Genomic DNA, 27,598 nt, shown 5'->3' on the forward strand with positions numbered 1-27,598 from the left:
TTACTTGGTGGAAGCCTCAACAGCAAGGGAGGTTTTCTGGCGTTGGGAAGTGGAGGCGTCTATAGCCTTAGCTGCACCAGTAAGGGAGGCATTATGTTCTTGGACCACAGAGGAGAACAATGCCTTGAGAGCAGCATCTGAATAAGCCCCAGAGGAAGAGGAGGAAAACAGTTGATTGAGTTTGTCGTTGACTGCTTTGAGATGGCGCTTGGAAACAGGCTCATCATCGTCTTCATCACTCTATACACGATAAGGACTGAAATAAGTGGAATCAAATTCCAAGTCCTCACCACTTAGAACTGGGGTGGTATCAGTAGATGGGGTAGGATACAAGGGTTTGGTAGTGGTAGGAGGTTTGGTTGTTACTGGTGGTTCGGTTGTAACGGGTGGGGTGGGAGCTATAGAATGAGCTCCTGTAGTAGTGGTAGTAGTGGTAGTGTCTGTGAAGATTGGAGTAGGGTTGGGAATAGTGGTTGATGGTTGACAGGTAGGGATAGGAAATACTGTAGGGATGGATATTGGGATGGTAACGGGTGGAGGAGAAGGAGGTTGGGAGCGAACTGGAATTTCTGGGGTAGGCGAGCGAGGCGGGGCATCACCACGACCCGAAGCCTCTTCATCAGAGCTGTCGCTGTCAGATTCTGAAGGAGGAGCAGATTTGTGGTTGGGAGGAACATACTCTGAGTCTGAATCGCTTGAAGATTGGAGTATGAGTCTCCGAGCGGGCTTTTTCTGCTTCTTCGGTTGAGGTTGTGACGGAGCAGCTTTATCTGACTTTCGCTTCTTAGGGGTTTTCCCCTTGGTTAGTTTAGTAACCTACATCTCCTTCTGAGTCTCAGCTTTCTTTCCCCTCTTGGCTGGCTTGTCAGACTCTTCAATGGAGCGAACCATGGCTGGCGTGAGCTCCCTTGGACTCGAAGAAGGAATCTTCCTGTATTGTTGCAGAACATTGTTTGCAGCAGACACACAGGCAAGCATGGTGTCAGGGATGGATCCAATGAAGGAGAACTTAGTGGGATCTATAATGATAACCTTGGTTGTGTGAAAAGTAGCGATGGAGGAGAGAAGAGAGTCTGCCATGATTGGAACGTGAAGACGATCCATTGCCCACTTAGTGATGATGGACCAATACCTCCCACAGGAGATCTCTGAGTGTCTTGATGAAGAAACCAAGCTTTGAACCAATTGTTTCCAGATAATGGTTCCATAATCCAAATCTATCCCATGATATAGACCATAAAGCATAGTCATAAATGACTTGCTTGCTCCATCTGAGTCGGCTCTTCGCTCAGAGAGTCCTTTGAACAGTAGAGTGAATAGGCCATTCCATTGAGGAGGAAGACAGGACTTCTTGAACTTGGTGATGGTGGTTAGGGTTTCAGTGTACCCCATTTGGTAAAATATTGAGAACAGTTGACCAGTAGTGATCGACTCAGGGTTTACCAAAGTTGGTTCTTGAGAGAGACCAATTAGGGCACATAAGCGGTGCTTGGAGATGGAAGTCTTCTCATTGTGGATTTCAAAGTGAATCCTTTCATGAACCTTGTCGTAGTAGGCAGTTGAATAGACGAGTGAGAGGCAGGACATGGGAACAATTTCAACTTTTGACAGAGCGTTGACAACAGGTGAGTATTTGAGACACTCGACTACATACAATATGTAGGGTTCATAGACAAAAGGAATGATATCGATGATCAGGTTTTGTTGAGGCTTGATGGTGAGGAGGGTTTGGCGAACAGATGTGTCATGGACTGAGGATGAGTCTATCATTGGTGAAGCTTAGAGAGGAAGATGAACAGTAAGAAGAATCGCCTTTGTTCTTCGAGAGAGTTTTGTAAGTGATAAAAGGGTAAAGTGGAGCGTGCTTGATCCTTTTATATGTACTAGTAGGAGAGAGAAAAAACCGCGTCATATCTTGGATTTATTTGAAAAACTGCGTCTGATTTAATGGATGAACAGTTGTCATACACGATGATGATGCAGGAAAGAGAAAGGACGTTTCCTTTTTACACGCCATTCCATAAAAAGTGCTTTTTCAAATCGTCAAAACAATTGGATAACTGTTGAGTCAGCCTTCACTTTATCCCAATTGTCAACCCATATTTCACATGAACCGTCATTGCCTTTTAGCTTTATCGAGCATTGTAATACTTGAAGAAACGAAGCTGGAACAATTAGAGCACCATTAATAGAACCAAATTTTGGAAAATAAAAATTTTCATGCATAGAGTGTAAAAGATAAAGAAATAAAGAAAACTTTTTGTGATAATTTGTGATGTCTTCAAAAGACATAAAGCAACTGATTTTGGGCACAAATCTCTTCCTTCAAAGTCAAGAGAGACTTTAAAGTGCTTGTGTGGCTTCCTAATAAATAATGATCAAGTACTTGTTAAGAAGTATTGAAAGGCATCTTTTTAATTAAGGCTATAAAGGGTGGGTTTCGCTTCAATTCGTGATTTCGATACTTGATATAAGACCGAAACTGAACGAAGTACTTGTGAGATCAATGTGATCTGTTGAACATGTAGGTAGGGAAGATTTTTACTGACTTGTGGAAAGGTGAAAATCTTAAAAAAAAATTAACTGGATTCTTGGGGAAGAAAAATTCTTCGTAATAGAAATTTTCAGAAGAATCACTCATAATAAAAAGAGATTTCTGCTAAAATATGTAACATAGTGATCATTAACCGTCAATTCATTAATGGTGTTGAATGGTGGGTTTCACTTAGTACATAGTGGCACGAAACTAAGATCATTAACACAGATTTGGTATAACCATAAACCCCAGTGGTAAATGTTGAGAGTGTGACAACCCGAAGTTATTCCATCGCCGTAACGCGTTCCGCCCGTAAAACTCGTCTTTAGCAATTCGTTCCGATTTCGTTTTTGGGCTAAGTTATTTAAATTTATATGTTTATTATAACCTCATGAGTGTCCAGACTCCTTAGAAACTCATGAAAGTGGCCCAATTTATTAAATTGAATACTAATATGTTCGATCCCCCCCGGGTTACAACAACTTTATCGCGTGCGATCAAAAGCATCGTATAGCGTCAGTATCGGGTAGAATTCCACCGTGTCCAAAACTTAGAACATATTTAAACCCCAAAAGACTTCATTTTTGAAGTTTTACACTGTCACACCCCCAAACCTGAACGGCGGAAACGTTCGGGGGCGGATTACTTCATGTGGTAACGTAACAAATGAATACATAGTAAAGAAAGCAATACAACCATCATATATATAATTGAAAGTTTACATTTTTCAAAAGTTACATGTTCAAAACTCAATTACAATATGATGTCAAAATACGAGATTAAACTGGCGCCGCAGCATCCCTTCATCAAAAGCGTAATGAATACCTGAAATTACTGATTTCCTGGGACATACAAGTAATTTTGAAAGAGTAGATCAGCATTTAAGCTGGTGAATTTCATAAATACTTAAGTGACAATGTTTGAATGAAATGAAATGTTTTATCTTTGTTTGTTTGTGTTTAGAAAATCCTATATTTTCTACTAGTATAAAAGTAGCCTTCACTCAAGACCAATGTTTGTTTCCAAAATGTATGTAAGTGTAAAATAACCAATGAGTTTGAAAACCTTGTAAATCAATGCATTTTTAATACCCCTTGTGAGTTTTATAACCATACTATTGACTCGGAATGCCTATACACAACGTTCTTCAGGCGTTGGAATGTTATGACGTTTGTTACCCCAAACGGTGGACTGCAGCTAACAGTCAGGGCGCGGGTTGTCAAGCCCGTATAGATCTATACACAAACACCATGCTCCCCCTACAAGGGATTTTGGTATATAATACAAGACTTGAAATGTGTACTCGAACGTACATGAAGTTAGTGTCTCACAAAACCGTGGTATAAAGACAGATCTACTTGTTAAAATGTTACGTTTGTTCTTGTATACGAAAGTAAACTTCTTGAAATTCATGTTACAAGAAAATAAGAGTTAGAAATTTGTTCGTAAAACTATACCTATTATAGTTTTCTAAAAAGTGTATCTTGTTTGTTTAGAAATACCTAGAAAAAGAATCACTTGTTTATGAAAGCATAGATTTTTGGTGTAGAGTCTAAGATAGACAAGAACAATCTAAGAAAAGTTTAGTTTATACATGCATTACAACAAATTTATATTTCAAAAGATAGAATGTTATTTTAACATATATCATATATATATATATATATATATATATATATATATATATATATATATATATAAAAGTTCCTTAAAGGTTTATAAATCACATGTGATTTGGATATATAACAGCATATAAAAGAGTTTCTTTATGTAACACACGATAATACTCGTGTATTTTACTTGCAATCCCCCCCTTGAAAGCATATAAAAGCATTTAGAATATTTAAAAAGGTTGATTAAGGGGTATGAAACTCACTTGAAAGTTTGAAGATAGCGAGATGGAAAGCTGGGCAGAGTTTCGTCTCGGGAAACGGATTTTCCTCGGGATTCTCGGGAATCTCGGGAGTAAAATCGACCCTCGGGACTTGAGCAAAAAGACCAGAGCTTCGGGTTTGAACGGGCACGGAAAACGAGGCAAGATTGTGAGAGAGAGGAGAGAAATGAGCCCTTTTCTCGGAAGCCCTCGCATCCTATTTATAGGAAGGCTGGTCTGCCTCGGTATACGGGGCGTACGCGTACGTCATGCATGACCGAAGCCTCGACTGCCTCGGCTTCGGATGGGACGGGTTGCTGGGTACGCGGGTCGGATGGGACGGGTTGCTGGCGAGACGGGTCGGATGGGACAGCGGGTCGGACGGGACAGCGGGTCGGACGGGTCGGATACTTCGGACGGGTCGGACGGGTCGGATAGGGCGACGTGGACGATCAGAGGCCAAGTCTCTCGGGTACGCTGGGCGTACAGGGGTACGCAGCGCGTACCTCGGATGAGGACGCTGACTCCCCTTCGGATAATGTCCGAATTTTGATTTAAATAAATAATTAATTTATTTAATAAACTTCAAAAATTCATATGTTCTTCATACGAACTCCGTTTTCGATGGTCTTTATATCCACGCGTAGGTGAGACTACGCTCTACAACTTTCGTTTAGACTCTGTCGGCAAATTCCGAAATTATTTTTTTTATTATTTATTATAAACTCATCGTGTTTAAGGAATTTCTTTGAAAATTCATAACTTCTTTATCTGATGTCGGTTTTTGCCAGACTTTTTACCGCTGGAATACCGTTGTCGAGACCTTCGATTCTCATTTAGGTCATTCCGGCCAAAAGTCGCTCGATCTCCGATTCGAGTTTTTAGCTGCCTGTTGCTAAGTCGAACTTGGAAAAATCATAACTTCGCTATATGAAGTTGGATTTGAGCGTTCTTTTCACGTACGATCATGGTTCACAGACATTTAAACATAGAAGGAAATTAAATAGAACTATTTGTACATTTATTATGAAAGTAAATTTTATTACTCAAAAGTGGTTACAATACTTGACCCTTTTTGGTCATTTACAAAGAGTTGAAATATCGGGTTGTCACATCATCCCCCCATTAGAGAGAATTTCGTCCCGAAATTTAAAGTAGTAAAGATACTAGTGAACATGAAAGAGATGAGGGTACTTTTGTTTCATCTGATCTTCGCGTTCCCATGTGAATTCAGGTCCCCGCTTGGCGTTCCAGCGAACCTTCACGATGGGTATGCGACTTTGTTTTGTTTGTTTGACCTCTCGGTCCATGATTTCTACTGGTTCTTCCACAAAGTTGAGGCTCTCGTTGATCTCGATCTCGTCGAGTGGAATAACAAGAGTCTCGTCGGACAGACACTTTTTCAAGTTTGAGACGTGGAAGGTTGGATGGATGTTACTAAGTTCGCGCGGTAGGTTAAGCTTGTAAGCCACAGGGCCGATTCTGGCAAGAATCTCGAAAGGCCCTATGTATCTTGGATTTAGTTTCCCACGTTTTCCAAAGCGTATTAAACCCTTCCACGGTGAGACCTTTAATAAGACGTGGTCTCCTACCTGTAATTCCAAAGGTTTCCTCCTTTGGTCAGCGTAGCTTTTCTGTCGGTCTCCAGAGGCTTTCAATCGTTCACGAATCTGAACGATCTTCTCTGTCGTTTCTCGTATGATTTCCGGACCGGTGAGAGTGCTTTTAGGAACTCTTCCTCTAGCTAACTGGGTATCGCCAACTTCAGTACAACACAGAGGGGATCTGCACTTTCGACCATAGAGGGCTTCAAACGGAGCAGCCTTTATGCTTGTATGATAACTATTGTTGTATGAAAATTCGACAAGGGGTAAATGAATATCCCATGCCTTTCCAAAGTCAATCACACAGGCTCTCAGCATATCTTCTAAAGTTTGTATTGTTCTCTCACTTTGTCCGTCTGTTTGTGGGTGGTAGGTTGTACTCATGTCTAGCCTAGTTCCCAGGGAACCTTGTAGTGACTGCCAGAATCTTGAAGTGAATCTACTATCTCGATCGGAGATAATGGATATCGGAACACCATGCAGTCGCACTACTTCCCTTAAGTAAGTTCTTGTAAGCTTCTCCATTTTGTCAGTCTCCTTGATGGGTAGGAAATGCACGGATTTGGTCAATCTGTCGACAATGACCCATATGGTATCGAGTCCACTTGTCGTCTTGGGTAACTTGGTTATGAAGTCCATAGTAATCCGCTCCCATCTACATTCTGGTATCTCTGGTTGTTGTAGTAATCCTGACGGTTTCTGATACTCGACCTTAACCTTAGCGCAAGTAAGACATTTACTCACGAAGGTAGCAATTTCTGCTTTCATGTTAGGCCACCAGTACTGCTTCTTAAGATCCAAATACATTTTATCTGAACCCGGGTGAACGGAATATCTTGAGTTGTGAGCCTCGGTCATGACTACGTTTCTGAAACCACAATGTTTCGGGGTCCAGATTCGGTCCATGAGATAGTAGGCTCCGCCACCCTTGACTTCTAGGTTCTTCTCCATTCCACGCAGGGATTCACCCGCCACATTTTCAGGTTGCAAAGCTTCCATTTGTGCCTCCTTAATTTGTGTGGATAAGTGGGAATGGATGGTCATGGTCAGAGATTTGACCCTCCGACCAGTGTATTCCTTTCGACTGAGGGCGTCAGCTACTACGTTGTCCTTGCCAGGATGATAACGAATTTCGCATTCGTAGTCATTCAGTAACTCAACCCATCGTCGTTGTCGCATGTTGAGTTCCTTCTGATCGAAAATGTGTTGAAGGCTCTTGTGATTGGTGAAAATAGTACTCTTTGTTCTGTATAAGTAGTGCCTCCAGATCTTCAGAGCAAATACCACTGCTCCTAACTCGAGATCGTGTGTCGTATAGTTCACTTCGTGTGTCTTAAGCTGTCGGGAGGCATAAGCGATAACCTTCCCTCTCTGCATAAGAACACAACCAAGTCCTTGATTTGACGCATCGCAATACACTACGAAGTCTTCTATCCCTTCGGGGAGGGATAGTATCGGTGCGGTGCACAAGGCCTGCTTTAGTGTCTGGAATGCCTTCTCTTGTTTCGCTTCCCAGTCAAAGGCCACACCTTTCTGGGTTAATGTAGTAAAGGGTTTCGCAATGCTCGAAAAGTTCTTTATGAATCTGCGATAGTAGCCAGCTAGACCTAGAAATTGACGAATTTCTGTAGGTGGCTTTGATGCCGACCAGTTCTCAATAGCCTTAATTTTGGAGGGGTCCACGTGTATACCTTCCTCGCTAACAACGTGACCTAAAAATTCGACTCTTCGAATCCAAAATTCGCATTTAGAGAACTTCGCATAGAGTTTCTCCGTTCGCAGTGTTTCTAGGACATTTCGTAGGTGCTGACTATGCTCTTCCTCACTTCGAGAGTAGATAAGTATATCATCGATAAAGACGATGACGAACTGATCCAAGTAAGGGCGGCATACCCTATTCATTAGGTCCATAAATACTGCTGGTGCATTGGTTAATCTGAACGGCATCACTACGAATTCCTAGTGTCCATAACGAGTTCAGAAAGCTGTCTTTGGAATGTCCCCCTCTAGAACTCGTAATTGGTGGTATCCGGATCGTAGGTCTATTTTTGAGGAGTAGTTCGCCCCTTGAAGTTGATCGAATAGGTCGTCAATACGGGGTAGAGGATAGCGGTTCTTGACAGTAAGTTTGTTCAGTTCTCTGTAGTCGATGCACATACGGAACGATCCGTCTTTCTTCTTTACAAACAAGACCAGTGCTCCCCAAGGTGAGAAACTTGGTCTTATGAATCCTTTTTGAAGGAGTTCATTAAGTTGATTGGAAAGTTCCTGCATCTCTGCTGGTGCGAGACGGTAAGGCGACTTCGCTACTGGGGTAGCTCCTGGAATTAAGTCGATTCTGAACTCGACTTGGCGTTGCGGTGGTAATCCTGGTAGTTCTTCTGGAAAGATATCGGGAAAGTCGCGTACTACCGAGATGCTCTTGATGTCCTTCAGTTCTTTACTTGTATCAACGATGTGCGCTAGGAATGCTTGACAATCCTTCCGCAAGCACTTTCGAGCTTGGATGCATGAAATGATGCGAAGGTTTGTACTAGATTTGTCGTCGTAGATAACTAATGTTTCGTTGTTAGGGAGGTTAAGACGGACTGCTTTCTCAAAGCACATGATGTCGGCGCGAAGAAGACTCAACCAATCCATGCCGACTATGACGTCGAAACTTTTAATTTGGACCGGCATGAGATTGATTGGGAAAGAATGGCCGTCTAATGTTAACATACAGCCCATGTATATGCAATTAGTGTTTTCGGTTTTTCCATTGGCCATCTCTATAGTGAATGATTTTTCTAACTTGCTAGGTTTAGGTTTAAGTAAATGAATAAAGTTTTGACTCACGAAGCTTCTCTCCGCTCCACTATCGAATAATATGCATGCGTATGAATTATCGAGAAGGAACATACCAGCAACTATAAATGGGTCAGCTACAGCTTCGTCGTGGCCTATCGCCAAAACTCGTCCCACACCTCTGGTGCCTGCTGCCTTAGGACAGTTCCTCTTGTAGTGGCCAACCTCGCCACAACCGTAGCAAGTCTGCCCCACACCCGCACCGGGAACTTGAGTGATCGGCTTTGCAGGTTCCTTGCAGAAACGGGCTGTGTCTCCTTTCCTGTTGCAATTGGCGCACTGCATTTCTCGACAAGGTCCATGGTGGTGGTAATTGCATTTGGTGCACTTTGGGAGGTTACCTATATAAGGCTTTGTTGGGTAGGTATTTGTAGGAGCTGTAGTAGGTACAGTGGCAGCATTTACTGAAACCAGTTGTTTCTTTGCGGATTCTTGGGAAGACCCACCCTTCCCTTTATTCCACATTCTCTTTCTGCCATTGTTGTTGTTGTTGTTGTTTCCTTTCTGTGGTGCTGGTGCAGAAGTGGTTGAGTTTTGATGACCTCCATAATCAATCAGAGATTGTGCCAGTTCCTTAGCACTTTCAAAGGTGTCAGGTTTAGAAGCTAACACGCCTGATCGCATTTGGGGAGTCAGTCCCCAGATGTACCTTTCTATTTTCTTGCTCTTCGGAGCAATCATATCTGGACAAAGAATTGCCAGCTCGCAGAATCTGTTGGTATAAGTAGCGATGTCGGTACCAACCATTCCGAGAGTCCATAGCTCGTGTTCAAGCTTTTGAATCTCTCCCCGTGGGCAGTATTCTCTCATCATCATGGCTTTCAGGCTCTCCCAGCTTATGGAGTTTGCCACGATTAGGGTAAGTACTTTAACGTGGCCATTCCACCAGGTCAAAGCTTTATCAATAAAGGTGAAAGTTGCAAATTTGACTTTGCTGTGCTCGGGACAAGAGCAGATTTCAAAGACTGCCTCCGTCCTTTCAATCCACTGCCTCAGGGCCATCACACCACCAGTTCCATAAAATATCCGGGGCTTGGCATTAGTGAAGTCCTTATAGGTACATTCTCGCGGTGGTCCATGACTCTCGCCATGGTTGGATGGGTGTGTGCCAGATCCCGAGCCATTAGTACTCGTGTTATTGATCTGTGACATGGCAGCTGCCACCGCTGCGGTGACTGCTGCTTGAAACATAACAGCATCAAATTGAGGTGGAGGAGGTGGTGGTGGTACTGGTGCTTCTTCACTGTTGTTTCGCCTTGGGTTTCTACGCGGAGGCATCCTTCAACTATAGTTTGAAAAGACAAGGATAAGAATTTCATAGAATAGAAAATGTATGTGTCTCATGAACTAAATCGCTATAGTTCAACAACAGATGATAGTATGAGTCTTAAAATAGAAGAATGAAAGTTATTTGTAAGACTGAAGGTATGAAACAAGTATTTGGCTTCCCAAAGACCATTCAAGGCTGAACGAAATACTCAACATAGTAGTAATAGTGTCACTTATATTAATATAAAAGTTGTTACAACGATCATGAAAATTTGACCCCTATAAGGGTCTCCGATTACAAAGTTCGAGAAATTTAAAGACTTTTAGCCGAGGTCCTAAGCTATAACAAAATTTGAGTCCTTGACAAGCACTACTTGCGTCGAAGGTTGCGCTTGGAGCTTGACTCCGCATCTGATTGCTTTGACTCCATTAGACGCCTATCAAAAGCGGCTTGTTGTTCCCTCAGTTCAGCGAGGGCTGCAATCATTTGCGCTTGAAATGCTTCGGTTTGGAGTTGAGCATTGTCCTGTATCTTGTCCAGCCTACGGATGTCAGAAGTGTGAACCTGCACTTCCACGTTGACATCCCGGAGTCGACTAGCTTGAACTCCAGACTGATAGGACTGATTGGCTAACTTACCCACCATTACCGGGAGTGCTCGATCAGTTGAACCTCCGCCGCGGACATCATAGAAGTCCCGGCATATGCCGTAGGCAGGGCGTAGGTTTTGCTGTTGGCTCCAATGGTGGAGGTGACTTCTCTAGACGGGAGTCGGTCCTTGAAATTTTCTTACGAAGACGGGAGGTTGAATGGGTGGTGGATCGATAACTTCCGGCTCTGAGTCGGTACCGGAGTCATCACCCACTTCTACGGGTTCCTCGTCCTCATCGGGATCATCTTCGATCCATCCTCCGTTGCCTTGGTTGGGAAAGTAGGGGTCGCCAGGGTGGTGAAATCCAGCCATTTGACTATACGAGAAATAGGGTTATAAGAATGGAATAAAGTTGAAACATGCAAAACATGTAAGTTAAACTAGTTTAGATCGCAAATACTCCTATAGTATTTTAATTTTTGTGTTTGATTCTTGTAATGGTTTGGTAAGGTTTGACTTGTTGCCTACTATGATCATTCCTCGATATACGTTGGTCCAATCTCGGGCAAATATAGTTGATCACGCTATATTTGTCCCAAATCAGATTACATATATCGAGTCTTAATCGTAGTGTCAACTTGTCTAAATACTTGTTGTATAGTTAGATATCATGAAAATAATTTGTTGTATGCATGTAATTGTACTTAAATGAACTATCAATTTAAGTTGAACGAAATGCTGCTTAAGCGTAAAAAGAAAATTTGTTTTGTCAGAGAGTATTAGTCCCTTAAGCATTTATAGTTTGTATATCTGATGTGGTTCGATATACTTAGTTCACTATAAACATTGCTCTGATACCAATCTGTCACACCCCCAAACCTGAACGGCGGAAACGTTCGGGGGCGGATGACTTCATGTGGTAACGTAACAAATGAATACATAGTAAAGAAAGCAATACAACCATCATATATATAATTGAAAGTTTACATTTGTCAAAAGTTACATGTTCAAAACTCAATTACAATATGATGTCAAAATACAAGGTTAAACTGGCGCCGCAACATCCCTTCATCAAAAGCGTAATGAATACCTGAAATTACTGATTTCCTGGGACATACAAGTAATTTTGAAAGAGTAGATCAGCATTTAAGCTGGTGAATTTCATAAGTATTTAAGTGACAATGTTTGAATGAAATGAAATGTTTTATCTTTGTTTGTTTGTGTTTAGAAAATCCTATATTTTCTACTAGTATAAAAGTAGCCTTCACTCCAGACCAATGTTTGTTTCCAAAATGTATGTAAGTGTAAAATAACCAATGAGTTTGAAAACCTTGTAAATCAATGCATTTTTAATACCCCATGTGAGTTTTATAACCATACTATTGACTCGGAATGCCTATACACAACGTTCTTCAGGCGTTGGAATGTTATGACGTTTGTTACCCCAAACGGTGGACTGCAGCTAACAGTCAGGGCGCGGGTTGTCAAGCCCGTATAGATCTATACACAAACACCATGCTCCCCCTACAAGGGATTCTGGTATATAATACAAGACTTGAAATGTGTACTCGAACGTACATGAAGTTAGTGTCTCACAAAACCGTGGTATAAAGACAGATCTACTTGTTAAAATGTTACGTTTGTTCTTGTATACGAAAGTAAACTTCTTGAAATTCATGTTTCTAGAAAATAAGAGTTAGAAATTTGTTCGTAAAACTATACCTATTATAGTTTTCTAAAAAGTGTATCTTGTTTGTTTAGAAATACCTAGAAAAAGAATCACTTGTTTATGAAAGCATAGATTTTTGGTGTAGAGTCTAAGATAGACAAGAATAATCTAAGAAAAGTTTAGTTTATACATGCATTACAACAAATTTATATTTCAAAAGATAGAATGTTATTTTAACATATATCATATATATATATATATATATATATATATATATATATATATATATATATATATATATATATATATATATAAAAGTTCCTTAAAGGTTTATAAATCACATGTGATTTGGATATATAACAGCATATAAAAGAGTTTCTTTATGTAACACACGATAATACTCGTGTATTTTACTTGCAATCCCCCCCTTGAAAGCATATAAAAGCATTTAGAATATTTAAAAAGGTTGATTAAGGGGTATGAAACTCACTTGAAAGTTTGAAGATAGCGAGATGGAAAACTGGGCAGAGTTTCGTCTCGGGAAACGGATTTTCCTCGGGATTCTCGGGAATCTCGGGAGTAAAATCGACCCTCGGGACTTGAGCAAAAAGACCAGAGCTTCGGGTTTGAACGGGCACGGAAAACGAGGCAAGATTGTGAGAGAGAGGAGAGAAATGAGCCCTTTTCTCGGAAGCCCTCGCATCCTATTTATAGGAAGGCTGGTCTGCCTCGGTATACGGGGCGTACGCGTACGTCATGCATGACCGAAGCCTCGACTGCCTCGGCTTCGGATGGGACGGGTTGCTGGGTACGCGGGTCGGATGGGACGGGTTGCTGGCGAGACGGGTCGGATGGGACAGCGGGTCGGACGGGACAGCGGGTCGGACGGGTCGGATACTTCGGACGGGTCGGACGGGTCGGATAGGGCGACGTGGACGATCAGAGGCCAAGTCTCTCGGGTACGCTGGGCGTACAGGGGTACGCAGCGCGTACCTCGGATGAGGACGCTGACTCCCCTTCAGATAATGTCCGAATTTTGATTTAAATAAATAATTAATTTATTTAATAAAATTCAAAATTTCATATCTTCTTCATACGAACTCCGTTTTCAATGGTCTTTATATCCACGCGTAGGTGAGACTACGCTCTACAACTTTCGTTTAGACTCCGTCGGCAAATTCCGAAATTATTTTTTTTATTATTTATTATAAACTCATCGTGTTTAAGGAATTTCTTTGAAAATTCATAACTTCTTTATCTGATGTCGGTTTTTGCCAGACTTTTTACCGCTGGAATACCGTTGTCGAGACCTTCGATTCTCATTTAGGTCATTCCGGCCAAAAGTCGCTCGATCTCCGATTCGAGTTTTTAGCTGCCTGTTGCTAAGCCGAACTTGGAAAAATCATAACTTCGCTATATGAAGTTGGATTTGAGCGTTCTTTTCACGTACGATCATGGTTCACAGACATTTAAACATAGAAGGAAATTAAATAGAACTATTTGTACATTTATTATGAAAGTAAATTTTATTACTCAAAAGTGGTTACAATACTTGTCCCTTTTTGGTCATTTACAAAGAGTTGAAATATCGGGTTGTCACATACACTCTCTCACTACTCTCTCTATAACCTCTCTCATCAATCCAAACTTAAAGTCCAAAATCATCAAATTAAAGCTCCAATTCATCAAGGTAACTCCCCTAACTCATAGATTAGCATCCTTAGCCTTCAAATTCGTCTTTAATCTTTGAAAAATGACCATATTTATGTGTTTACGGACCTGGAACATGCTTGGGCCGTGAACACACTTAAAGGGGGTTTTTGAGCCTTAAAACCCTTCCAATCCACCTTTGGAGCTTAGATATGGCTAAATGACTTAAGGGAGTGGACTTAGAACACCTTGAATCCAACTTTTGAGGATTAAACCTAAGTTAACTGTCCAAGAACATGCTTGGGCCGTATACTCATCTTCATGGGGAGTAAACTCATTTCCAAGTGTTTAAATGCCACTTAAACACACCAATAGCCTTGGATTAAATTCTAGAACCAACCACAATCGGTTTAGGGGCCATAAACTTGATTAAAACCACTCTTATAGGAGCTTACGGCCTTAAACCCCCCAAGGATAGGTTCACGGGCCGTAAACTCCTATATCTTAGCCAAATTGTGCCCTAAATTCATCCTAAGGCTTGTAAAATTGGTTTGAATCACATATGATTAATCTAGATCCATCAAAGCATGAAAAGAAAGGGTACTTAGGAGCTTACGGCCAAACTACTAGTTCATGGCCGTAAAGTCCCATTGATGGTCTCTTTGGTGGTTAAATCCATTCTTATGTCTTAGATTAAATCCTAGCAATTGTCCTCAAGTGACTTTTTGACCATTAAGCACCATAAAACCCTTCATCCATGATTTCACGGCCGTGAACTCATGTGGAGCTGATCTTAGGGCCGTAAACTCCCTAAGGAGTTTACTCTTGAAGAGCAAACACATTATCCGAGCCCTATACGTCCGTAGATGCCACCCGGGTCACTCCAAACACTTGATTTGAAGTGTTTTCGCGTCTTGGAGTGTATAATCATATCTAATTATTGATTCAAAGTCTAATTAGATACATTTGTATATCATTTCATATTACATAGGAACCTCGCGCGTTATCAAGCCCCGAACTGACACTTAGCATCCTAGACGACATGTTCCTCGACTGGTGAGTTCATACCCCTACCCTTTTTCCGTGTTTTTCAATGTTTTCAGGGGGGAGGGGATACAAGAAAACTATAAATGTTTTCAAAACCTAAAACTGATATATTTTTATAAATATCTGGCTAATCTTTAGATATCTTTACCCCTTATGTATTATACTGAGCATAAGGGATGTTTTATCAATTATAACTACATGGATTTCAGTAAAGGAAACAATTAAATCAATCAAATTATTATGGGAATAATTTGTGGTCTTTAGTTCTTGTTTAATGAGTTCAGATTTATGTAAAGTATTTAGATAAACTATGTCTGATTCAGTTTATCACTGTTCAATTTAGAGTATATTGCCTGATAATTCCTTTGTATTTACCTGTTTCATTGTATTATGTTTCAAAACGATTTTTATGTTTGATAACGTCTGAAAACACCATGAATAATTTAATACTAGCTTGTGAGATTCGTCATTACCCTTTGGGTTATCAGTAAATCCTCTCCGGAAGTGTAACCAGAGTCTCCTGGAGGGAGAGCGTTGAATTTGTGAATAGATCTATTCGGGACTGACAATCCCACACCTTAACTGCTGGCTACAGTTAGGTGGGCACGCCTGGGGTGACAAATTTTGGATATCGTCCAACGTCTGACGAACGTCAAGGAGGTCTCGGTGTCGCATCAGCATGGTTACCCGACTCACAATACGTATTAATATAAGTTTATTCACGGATTTGATTTTATATCTATTTTAAAACTACAGTATCTATATCTAGTGTGGGATCTTAATCCCATGGTTTTGAATTTATATCTAGTGCGGGATATTAATCCCATGGTTTTGAAATCTATATCTAGTACGGGATCTTTATCCCATGGTTTTGAATTTATATCTAGTACGGGATAGTATTCCCATGGTTTTCATCAATATTTTTATGTATTAAAAATATCTACCGTTATACTGGATGGTAATTCCCAGTGGTTTTTCAATATATAGTTTTATGTATTAAATTATACACTGTGGTATTTAACTAAACTTTACTTTTAGGAAAATAAGGGTTTTTCCTGGGATAACAAACTGTGCATAACCGGATCGTATAATAATCAGATAACTAAACTATACTTATAAGAAAATATGGATTCTCTTGGATAAAAAACTTTTCGGAAAAACCAAAGGAAACTTGTACATTTTCAGAAAATAAACCTCTTATGAACTCACAAGCTTAATGCTGATTTTCAATTTGCTTGTATTCTCAGGTCCACATTAGACAGGTACCTAGCGATCCTTTTGGCGAAGACGGAGTACGTAGAAGACACGTCTGTATTTTTGTTCATATGATATGTATATGTATAAAACATGTAAATCTTGTTTTCAGACAATGTAAATGAATCTATATAATGTAAAGTTTTGTGTTTACTATGCTTACTATGTACATTGGTTGTGATATTCAACGTGGAGTCCGCCCCGAAAACATTTCCGCCTATGGTTTTCGGGGTGTGACAGATTGGTATCAGAGCCCTTGTTTATAGTGAACTAGTATACCAAACCTTACATGGTATAAGACTATAAACACTAAGGGGCCTAAGTGATATGAACTAAAAGTATACCTTAAAGTATAAGTATTTTCAAAAGTATACAAGTATACCTAACCGTCGAAATCCGTAACTACAAGTAGAACAAAACATAAGTAAATGGGTGTTGTAAACTGTAGTTAAACCTTGGCAGTTATGTAGTCGTGTCTAGGATCAATATAGCCTGGCCAACTATATTCATTCGAGACACGACCAACATGTGCTTAGGAGTGACTGTGGTATGCGGCATGCCTAAAACTTACCCAATACCCAAACAACGAGCCGTCACTGCAGCAAATCATGAAATACTATGGGAGTATTTCTCGAGTCAAATCCGTTATATAAATCCTCATTCCAGCGTTGCTCCTCAATCATTCCTTTATCGATAGTGTATCTGCTTTCATAACTCTTTCCTGTTTTATCGCTTAATAAGAATGTTATATCTGTCTTAATGAGATATCCCCTGTTCCATATCTCTTGATTCAATTCAGAGGACTTATGATCCTCTCTTTCCAGATCTTTTTAGATCAAGATGCCTCCAAGAAAGAGACCCAACTCAAAGAACAACAACAACCCTCTGCCACCACCTCCTCCTCAAATTGATCTTGTAACGCTTCAGGCAGCTGTTTCTGCCGTAGTGACAGCCGCCATGTCTCAGATGAACCCCGGTGGTTCAGGAGGTGGTCCCCAGCCCCAAAACCAAGAAGGCAGTCAGGGACACCGAAAAGAGGGTTCCTACAAGGATTTCATGAACGTGAAACCCACATCCTTTGATGGCACTGGAGGTGTCATTTCCCTCACCCAATGGTTCGAGAAAATCGAATCAATCTTTGAAATTTGTGCTTGTTCGGAGTTTGATAAAGTGAAGTTCGCCGCTTGTACCTTCACCGATAAAGCCTTGACTTGGTGGAACGGCCGAGTCAAATCCTTAACCCTACCCGTAGCCAATGCCATGGGTTGGGAGGCCATGAAGTAACTTCTGCTTGCAGAGTACTGCCCTCGGGGCGAGATGCAGAAATTAGAACATGAATTATGGAATCTAAAGATGCAAGGTTCCGATATCGTCGCCTATACCTCTAGATTCGATGACTTGGCGCTACTTTGTCCGGGAATGGTTACCCTCGAGAGTAAAAAGATTGAGAGGTTCATCTGGGGGTTGACCCAGCCAACCAAAGGAAATGTCTTGGTTGCAAAGCCAGACACCTATGATAGCGCCAAATGTTTAGTGCAAAGCCTGATCGATCACAAAGATAACTCTGATGAGGAGACCACCACTCCTGCACTGGTTAAGAGTAGTGGTGGAAGTAAAAAGAAATTCTGGAACAAGCGGAAGGCCCAAAGTACACAAGGATCCTCTAAGAAATAGCAAATGGTAGTAGTCCACCATGCTACTGTCCCTGCTACTGTCTTTGCCGTCGGATCCACAGCCCAAACTCCTACCAGCGGATATACCGGTACCATTCCTTGGTGCAGCAAGTGCAGCTATCATCACCGTACTCCCGGGCCATGTCGTGAACGTCTCTGCAACAACTGTGGCAAGAAGGGCCACCTTGCTCGAGACTGCAGAAAACCAGCCCAATCAACAAATCAATCTTCAGGAGCGGGTGTCGGTCAGGCCTACTATAATTGTGGTGAAGTTGGACACTTCAAGCGAAACTGCCCTAAGGCAGCAACATCTGGCAACATCAGACAACATCGGGCGAGTCCTAGCTATATGAGAAAATGAGGCAGCCACCGACCCCACCGTAGCCACAGGTATATTCCTTCTCGATAAATCTTATGTTTGTAATCCTTTTCGATTCTTGTACTGAAAGAAAATTTACTAACTATCCATTCAGACACCTTTCTAAACTTAATCCTTCGTTAGTAACTGAAACGTGTACCGTCAAGTTGGCTAACCAGTGAGAAAGAGAACGCTAACGTCATACCCATAGGTTGTATCCCTAAATCTGGATGATTATTCTTTTTCATTCGATCAAATGACAAACTTTTCATGAAATGCTTTGATGCTATCATTGGCATGTAATGACCGGGTCTCATTCATGCTGTTATTCTTGGTTTCGAATAGGTCGTCCGTCTAAATCTTTCCATTGAACCAATTCTCATGATCTTCGGCAACGAACCTAAATCCAACCTTCGCATCACTTCGTACATCAATACTTAAAAAGTTTCCCTGAAGGGAGTGCCATGCATTCCTCGTCAATGTGAATCATTAGGAAACGGGAAGTCTGCAACTTTTTCCCTAATGTCCTTCCCGATGATATCCCGAGAATTCCTTCCGAACGCCTAGTCAAGTCTCGCATCGACCTAATCCCTGGAACTATCTTGTAGCCAAATTTCCGTGAGGATGATGTGTCCAAGACAGCGGTCAAGGCTCGATATGGTCACTACGAGTTAGTAGTGGTGCCCTTCGGTCACACCACTTTCCCTGGTCAGGTAGTAAGCAAAGCAGCCATACCCGTGGACCTTTCCAAAAATCAAAGCGATAGAGACTTAGTCGGCACCGAAGATACCCATAGAAACCCGTCAATTCTTGGGTTCCGCCGGCTATTATCACAGACCCACCTAGAAATTTCTCTCAGAATCACCAAACCCTTAACTATCCTGCCGCATGAAAATGTACCCTCTTGTTGGAGCTTATGACCTGTTGGAGGTCTTATCCCAGAAAGGCATGATATGTTTTGGGAAGCACGGAAAACTTCACCCGTGATACATCGGACTTTTCGAAATCCCTGCTAGAATCAGAACCATGAACTACAAACTTCGACTATATCAAGGACTTAGTAGTATCCATCCTGTCTTCCTCGTCTCGAATCTTTAGAAGTGCCTGCCCAACGAAACCCTAGTAATACCTTTGATGAGATCGAAATCAACGAAAGTCTGAACCCTATGGAAGAACGAATCGAAATCATAGATCGAGAGGTTAAACGTACGAAACAAGTCGTATTCCCGATAAGTAAAGGGTTCCCTGGAATGCCACGCAAGGACCCGAGTTCACTTGAGAGCGTGAAGATCCAATGAAACAGAAGTAACCGTATCTCTTTCCAAATCTTTGAGTCGTATCTAAAGTCTGAATTTCGGGACGAAATTCCCTCAAACGGGGGGATAATGTGACAACCCGAAGTTATTCCATCGGCGTAACCCGTTCCGCCTGTAAAACTCGTCTTTAGCAATTCGTTCCGATTTCGTTTTTGGGCTAAGTTATTTAAATTTATATGTTTATTATAACTTCATGAGTGTCCAAGCTCCTTTGAAACTCATGAAAGTGGCCCAATTTATTAAATTGAATATTAATAGGTTCGATCCCGCCGAGTTACAACAACTTTATCGGGTGCGACCAAAAGCATTGTATAGCGTCAGTATCGGGTAGAATTCCATCGTGTCCAAAACTTAGAACATATTTAAAGCCCAAAAGACTTCATTTTTCAAGTTTTAAACTCTCTCACTACTCTCTCTCTAACCTCTCTCCTCAATCCAAACTTAAAGTCCAAAATCATCAAATTTAGGCTCCAATTCATCAAGGTAACTCCCTAACTCATAGATTAGCATCCTTAGCCTTCAAATTCGTGATTAACCTTTGAAAAAGGACCATATTTATGTGTTTACAGCCCTGGAACATGCTTGGGCCGTGAACACACTTAAAGGGGGTTTTTGAGCCTTAAAACGCTTCCAATCCACCTATGGAGCTTAGATATGGCTAAATGACTTAAGGGAATGGACTTAGAACACCTTGAATCCAAATTTTGAGGAGTAAACATGAGTTTACTGTCCAAGAACATGCTTGGGCCGTAAACTCGTCTTCATGGGGAGTAAACTCATTTCCAAGTGTTTAAATGCCACTTAAACACACCAATAGCCTTGAATTAAATTCCAGAACCAACCACAATCGATTTAGGGGCCATAAAATTGATTAAAACCACTCCTATAGTAGCTTACAGCCGTAAACCCCTCAAGGATAGGTTCCAGGGCCATAAACTCGTATATCTTAGCCAAATGGCGCCCTAAATTCATCCTAAGGCTTGTAAAATTGGTTTGAATCACATATGATTAATCTAGAGCCATCAAAGCATGAAAAGAAAGGGTACTTAGGAGCTTACATCCGTAAACTCCTAGTTCACATTTGTAAACTCCCATTGATGGTCTCTTTGGTGGTTAAATCCATTCCTATGTCTTAGATTAAATCCTAACAATTGTCCTCAAGTGATATTTGACCATTTAGCACCATAAAACCCTTCATCCATGAGTTCACGGCTGTGAACTCATGTGGAGTTGATCTTAGGGCCGTAAACTCCCTAAGGAGTTTACTCTTGAAAAGCATACACATTATTTGATCCCTATACGTCCGTAGATGCCACCCGGGTAACTCCAAACACTTGATTTGAAGTGTTTTCGCGTCTTGGAGTGTATAATCATATCTAATTAGTGATTCAAAGTCTAATTAGATACATTTGTATATCATTTCATATTACATAGGAACCTCGCGCGTTATCAAGCCCCGAACTAACACTTAGCATCTTAGACGACACGTTCCTCGACTGGTGAGTTCATACCCCTACCCTTTTTCCTTGTTTTTCAATGTTTTCAGGGGGGAGGGGATACAAGAAAAATATAAATGTTTTCAAAACCTAAAACTGATATATTTTTATAAATATCTGGCTAATCTTTAGATATCTTTACCCCTTATGTATTATACTGAGCATAAGGGATGTTTTATCAATTATAACTACATGGATTTCAGTAAAGGAAACAATTAAATCAATCAAATTACTATGGGAATAATTTGTGGTCTTTAGTTCTTGTTCAATGATTTCAGATTTATGTAAAGTATTTAGATAAACTATGTCTGATTCAGTTTATCACTGTTCAATTTAGAGTATATTGCAAGATAATTCCTTTGTATTTAGCTGTTTCATTGTATTATGTTTCAAAACGATGTGTATGTTTGATAATGTCTGAAAACACCGTGAATAATTTAATACTAGCTTGTGAGATTCGTCATTACCCTTTGGGTTATCAGTAAATCCTCTCTGGAAGTGTAACTAGAGTCTCCTGGAGGGAGAGCGTTGAATTTGTGAATAGATCTATTCGGGACTGACAATCTCACACCTTAACTGCTAGGTACAGTTAGGCGGGTACGTCTGGGGTGAAAAATTCTAGATATCGTCCGACGTCTGACGAACATCAAGGAGGTCTCGGTGTCGCATCAGCATGGTTACCCGACTCACAATATGTATTAATATAAGTTTATTCACGGATTTGATTTTATATCTATTTTCAAACTATAGTATCTATATCTAGTGCGGGATCTTAATCCCATGGTTTAGAATTTATATCTAGTGCGGGATATTAATCCCATGGTTTTGAAATCTATATCTAGTGCGGGATCTTAATCCCATGGTTTTGAATTTATATCTAGTACGGGATAGTATTCCCTTGGTTTTCAGTCAATATTTTTATGTATTAAAAATATCTACTGTTATACTGGATGGTAATTCCTAGTGGTTTTTCAATATATAGTTTTATGTATTAAATTATACACTGTGGTATTTAACTAAAATTTACTTTTAGGAAAATAAGGGTTTTTCCTGAGATAACAAACTATACATAACCGGATCGTATAATAATCAGATAACTAAACTATACTTATAAGAAAATACGGGATTTTCTTGGATAACAAACTTTTCGGAAAAACCAAAGGAAACTTGTACATTTTCAGAAAATAAACCTCTTATGAACTCACCAGCTTTATGCTTATTTTCAAAATGCTTGTATTCTCAGGTCCACATTAGACGGGTACCCAGCGATCCTTTTGGCGAAGACAGAGTACGTAGAAGACATGTCTGTATTTTTGTTCATATGATATGTATATGTATAAAACACGTAAATCTTGTTTTCAGACAATGTAAATGAATCTATATAATGTAAAGTTTTGTTTTTACTATGCTTACTATGTACATTGGTTGTGATATTCAACGTGGAGTCCGCCCCGGAAACGTTTCCGCCTTGGGTTTTCGGGGTGTGACAGAGAGTCTCAAGGGTTATATTGGTGAGATGAAGTGTACTGAAGAAAAATGATAGAGATAGTATAAGAAACAAATGTACCTCTGCTATAAAAGAAGGACTAAGCAGAAAACTCTAAGCTCAATGTGAGTAGAGTAAGGTAGCTCATGATTAGAGTGAATATTGCAGCCTAGCTTAGGAAAAAAATGATTTGTATGTATCATGTTATTAAGGCTTCACTTAAAATCTATCAAGGCTTTAGTCAACATGCAACAGCATGCTTCTAGGGACACATAGAAAGTGTATAGAAATGAAATTATACCTTGTGGAGCTTCATCGGCGAGAGTAACACCTATGCAAAAGAAATCGTTAGATTAAAACGAAAAATATATTTTTTTTATTTTTTTTGTATTTTGTGAAAATTGTTAAACTGAACGAAAAAGAAAAATATTTTTGGATTTTATGAATTTAAAAAGAAGTATTTAAAAGAGTGTACATACAATCAAAATGCCTTGATAAGAAAAAGAAGCGATTAAGTTTAGAAGGACCGAACCCGAAATAGGCCGAACATTCGGTTCATTTCGGTTCTTGGTCAAGCTTAACCCAAAATAGACCGAACCCGAAATAGACCGAACGCTTGGTTCATTTTGGTTCGCTCTATTTTGCTTCTTACCTTTATTGAAGCGAAGGCGATTTTGGTACTGATTCTGCTTCCATCATTCCTAGGCCTTGAAAAATCTTGTTGAAGCTTGCTTTTGGTAAAGCCTTAATGAATATATCTGCCAGTTGATCAGTTCTCTTTAAAAAATGAATTTCCATGTTGCTATCTTCCACGTGATCTTTGATGAAGTGATACCTCAGTGCTGTATGTTTAGTCTTTGAGTGTCGCACTGGGTTGTGACAAATCCTAATTGCACTTTTAGAGTCGCAATATAATTGGATTTTCTTCATGTTCAACCCATAATCTCTAAGCTGACTTTGTATCCATACAACTTGAGATGTGCATGATGCTACAGCGATGTATTCAGCTTCTACAATGGAGAGAGAAACACAAGTTTGTTTCTTTGATTGCCAGCTAACCAATTTACCATCGAGAAATTGGCATCCTCCAGTGGTGCTTTTACGATCTAATCCATAGCCACCTAAGTCAGTGTCTGAGAATGCTTGGATAAAGAATCTTGAGTTGGCTGGATACCACAGACTGAGAGAGGAGGTTCACTTCAGATAGCGAAAAATGTTTTTCATAGCTTGCAAATGAGGTTCGCATGGGTTAGCTTGGAATTTGGCACAGTAACAGACTGAAAACATGATGTCAGGTCTACTAGTTGTGAGATACATTAGAGACCCAATCATTTGACGATACAGCGTCATGTCAACGGCTGACTTCTCCAAAAAGGGTGTAAGCTTTGTCCTCAAAGCCATTAGAACTTTAACTTTGGAGTCTGCCATCATACCAAACTTATCTAACAGTGTCTTGGTGTATGCCTCCTGATTGATAAATATGCCATCAGGTCCCTGTCTAATGTTTAAGCCAAGGAAAAAGTTAATTGGACCCATTAAGCTCATCTCAAATTTAGTTTCCATCAACTTCCTGAATTCAGCTGTTAAGCTAGGATTCGTGGAGCCAAAGATGATGTCATCAACATAAATTTGGACTATCATGAGGTGGTTACCCTCTTTCTTTCGAAATAAGGTTGGGTCAACTGAACCTTGTTTGAATTTAGACATTTTTAAGAATCGAGTTATAGTTTCATACCATGCTCTGGGAGCCTACTTTAGACCATATACCGCTTTGTCAAGTATGTAGCAGTGATTTGGATACTTCTCGTTCACGAAGTCTGGCGGTTACTCAACGTACACAGTTTCTTCAAGTTCACCATTGAGAAAAGCACACTTAACATCCATCTGATAGTCTTCAAAGTTTTTGTGTGCAACATAGGCAAGAAAGATATGAACATATTCTAATCTTGCAACAGGAGCGAAGGTCTCTTCATAATCGATACCTTCTTCCTGACAGTATCCTTTCACCACCAATCGAGCTTTGTTACGAATCACGTTCCCCTCCTTATCCATCTTGTTTCTGAATACCTATTTGAGACCGACAACCGAGGCATCCTTTGGAGTAGGAATAAGGAGCCATACTTTGTTTCTTTCAATCTCATTCAACTCATCCTGCATGGCTTGCACCCAGTCATAATGATCAAGTGCTGAATTAACAGTCTTCGGTTCAACTTTGGAAAGAAAGGAGTTGAACATACAAAACTCTACTTGAGAAAAGAGTGCAGCTTGTTTCGCTTTGATCTGAGATCGAGTTAACACCTTTTCTGAAGATTCCCTAATAATTTAACTCTGTGGATGATCTTTGGTCCATTTAATAAGCAGTGGGTAATTTGGATCACAAGAGGGATCTAGTTCGGCATTGATTTCTTCTTCTATTTCTGATAGTATGTCATCATCATTGACATTGGTGTTCTCCCCCTCGAAGGATGACACCTGTTTAGAATCTGGATTAGTATCTTCTCGTTCGTTTGGACTTTCAGTAGAGCTTGATGATTGTGACGTTGAGTTCTCCCCTTGGAATGAAGAGCCTTGATCGTGTTGTAGAGTTGGACCCTCCCCCTGGACATTAGGACGGTCACTCGAAGGTTCGCTTACATGTGGCCTCTTAGTTACTTTCGGTAGGTCAGCAGCCATCTTTTGAGCAGCATCATCGATGATTTGTTTTAGATTATCAACCTTTTTGTCTTTCGCCGTTGATTTAGAATCAATTGTCGTTTGAGGTTCATCAAAAAGAAGCATATATTGCTCGAAAAGATTTGAAATAAAGGTTGTAACCCTACTAGTCTTTGGAAAGATTTTCTGCATTGCATCTTTGGCTGACATCATCTTCTTAACATAGCTATCGTCAAAAGTGACATAGTATGTTTCTTCAATTTTCTTAGAGAGCTTGTTTAGAACTCTATATGCCTTAGAATTCAGAGAGTAACCTAAGAATATTCCTTCATCAGCCTTAGCATCAAACTTGTTTCGATTCTCTTTAGAGTTGAAGACGAAGCATCTTGAACTGAACACATGGAAGAATTTCACATTTGGTTTATGATTGTTCAAGATTCCGTAAGGAGTGATAGAGAATCGCTTGTTTAGATATGATCTGTTCTAAGTATAACAAGCTGCAACAATTGCATCCGCCCAGAAGTATAAGGGCAAGGATGCGAAGCATAACATCATTCGAGCTGCTTCACATAGAGATCGGTTTCTTCTTTCGACGATCCCATTCTGCTGTGGAGTATATGGGGCTGAGAAATTATGAGTCGTTCCCTTCTCAGCAAGAAAATCTTCAAAATCTTTGTTCTTGAATTCCAAGCCATTGTATCTTCTTACGTTACGAACAATTTTCCTCAACTAAATTTCTACTTGTTTTATGAATAGCTTGAGCTTTGGAATAGCCTCATATTTTTGCTTCATGAAGAACACCCATGTGAATGGAGAGAAATCGTCCACTATAACCAGAATGTACTTTTTTCCACCAATGCTTTCAATGGAAGAGGGACCGCACATATCAATATGTAAAAGCTCCAATGGTTCTATCACCTTTGTGTTGATAATAGAAGGATGACTTTGTCTACTCAGCTTTCCCATTTCACAGGCTGCGCATAGATGTTCTTTGTCGAATTTGAGAACTGGAAGACCTCGAACATGATCTCCTAAAACTAGCTTGTTGATATCCTTGAAATTAAGATGAGAGAGTCTTCGATGCCATAACCAACTTTCATCTGAGTGAGCCTTCGTGAGTAAGCAAACTGCTGGTCTACCTCGAATTGGGTTGAGGTTTAAATGATACATTTCCTCTTTTCGCTTCGATTTCAGCAGAATGTTATTGGACTTCTTCTCGACTATTTCTGAACCTTCATCATCAAACGATACCTTCAATCCAGTTCCAACTACCAGTTGTGATACACTGATAAGGTTGTGTTGGAGCCCTTCAACATATGCGACCTTTCTTATCGAGAAATCACCATTCGTAATCATTCCATAGCCTTTAATAGTCCCATATGAGTTGTTGCCATAATTTACAATACCACCATCCTCGAGAGACCGAAACTCCCTCAGTTCTTCCTTCCTTCCTGTCATGTGACGCGAGCAACCACTATCAATATACCATTCTTCGTCAAACTGCTTGTCACGGATAACTTGCTAAATATTAAGCAGATTCAGGAACCCAAAGTTTCTTGGGTCCTTGTGAGCCTTTTACAGGACAGGGAATAGCAAGGGAGATATCAACCAAATAAGTACATTTAATTAAATTTGTTTCATCTTTTCTTTTATAGTGAAAACTTTAATTTTGTTTGACTTAGATTCAGTGGGCGTAGGATTTGAGGTGTTGACGTCTGTTTTCTTTTGGATCTCCTTTGGACATCTGTCATCTTCTGGAAAGAGCTTTCCTTTCCCCTTTAAATATTTTGATGAATAGGAATTAGAATGAGAAGAATTAGGTTTAGAAGTGACATTAGATCTTCTGTTCGTCTGATTGAACTTGTAGGGTTGAGGATTGAAACCGCTCTTTCGGTTGCTATTGGAGTGAGGACCGAAACCGCTCTTTCGGTTGTTGTTGGAGTGAGGACCGAAACCGCTTTTTCGGTTGTAGTTGGAGTGAGGACCGAAACTCTCCTTTCGGTTCATGTTGTTATGAGGACCGAAACTCTCCTTTCGGTTCATGTTGTTCTGAGGACCGAAACTCTCCTTTCGGTTCCTTTCAGTCGAGGGACCAAAACTACCCTTTCGGTTCCTTTCAATCGTGGGACCGAAACTACCCTTTCGGTTCCTTGATTCCTCTTTTGACTTATGTTTCCTTTCGTTCCTGACATAGTGAGGATTTTGTGATCTCCAAAACTATTTTCTTTCTGAGAGTCTTCTTATATCTCAGATTTCGTTGGTGTTTTCGATCTGCCACC

The 27,598-nt window shown here is 40.4% G+C and overlaps 1 protein-coding gene across 1 annotated transcript; it reads right to left on the minus strand.

Annotated features, from left to right (window-relative positions):
* On the minus strand, positions 1–25,532 carry LOC128134287 (uncharacterized). The gene is made up of 2 exons (XM_052771843.1): positions 25,140–25,532; positions 1–240 (listed from the first exon to the last, which is right to left on the minus strand). Exons 1-2 carry the CDS (start codon positions 25,530–25,532, stop codon positions 1–3), a joined length of 633 nt encoding a protein of 210 aa, XP_052627803.1.
* Between the last annotated feature and the right edge of the window lie 2,066 nt (positions 25,533–27,598).

This window comes from Lactuca sativa, chromosome 5 (assembly GCF_002870075.4).
Source record: "Lactuca sativa cultivar Salinas chromosome 5, Lsat_Salinas_v11, whole genome shotgun sequence".
Taxonomy (NCBI): Eukaryota; Viridiplantae; Streptophyta; class Magnoliopsida; order Asterales; family Asteraceae; genus Lactuca; species Lactuca sativa.

Excerpts from the sequence above, each read along its gene's own strand:
- LOC128134287 (XM_052771843.1), bottom strand. The coding sequence starts at position 25,532 with ATGATGTCAGCCAAAGATGCAATGCAGAAAATCTTTCCAAAGACTAGT. Across the intron at positions 241-25,139 it reads CTAATCCAGATTCTAAACAG|AGTGATGAAGACGATGATGA; the intron begins GTGTCATCCTTC and ends TATCGTGTATAG.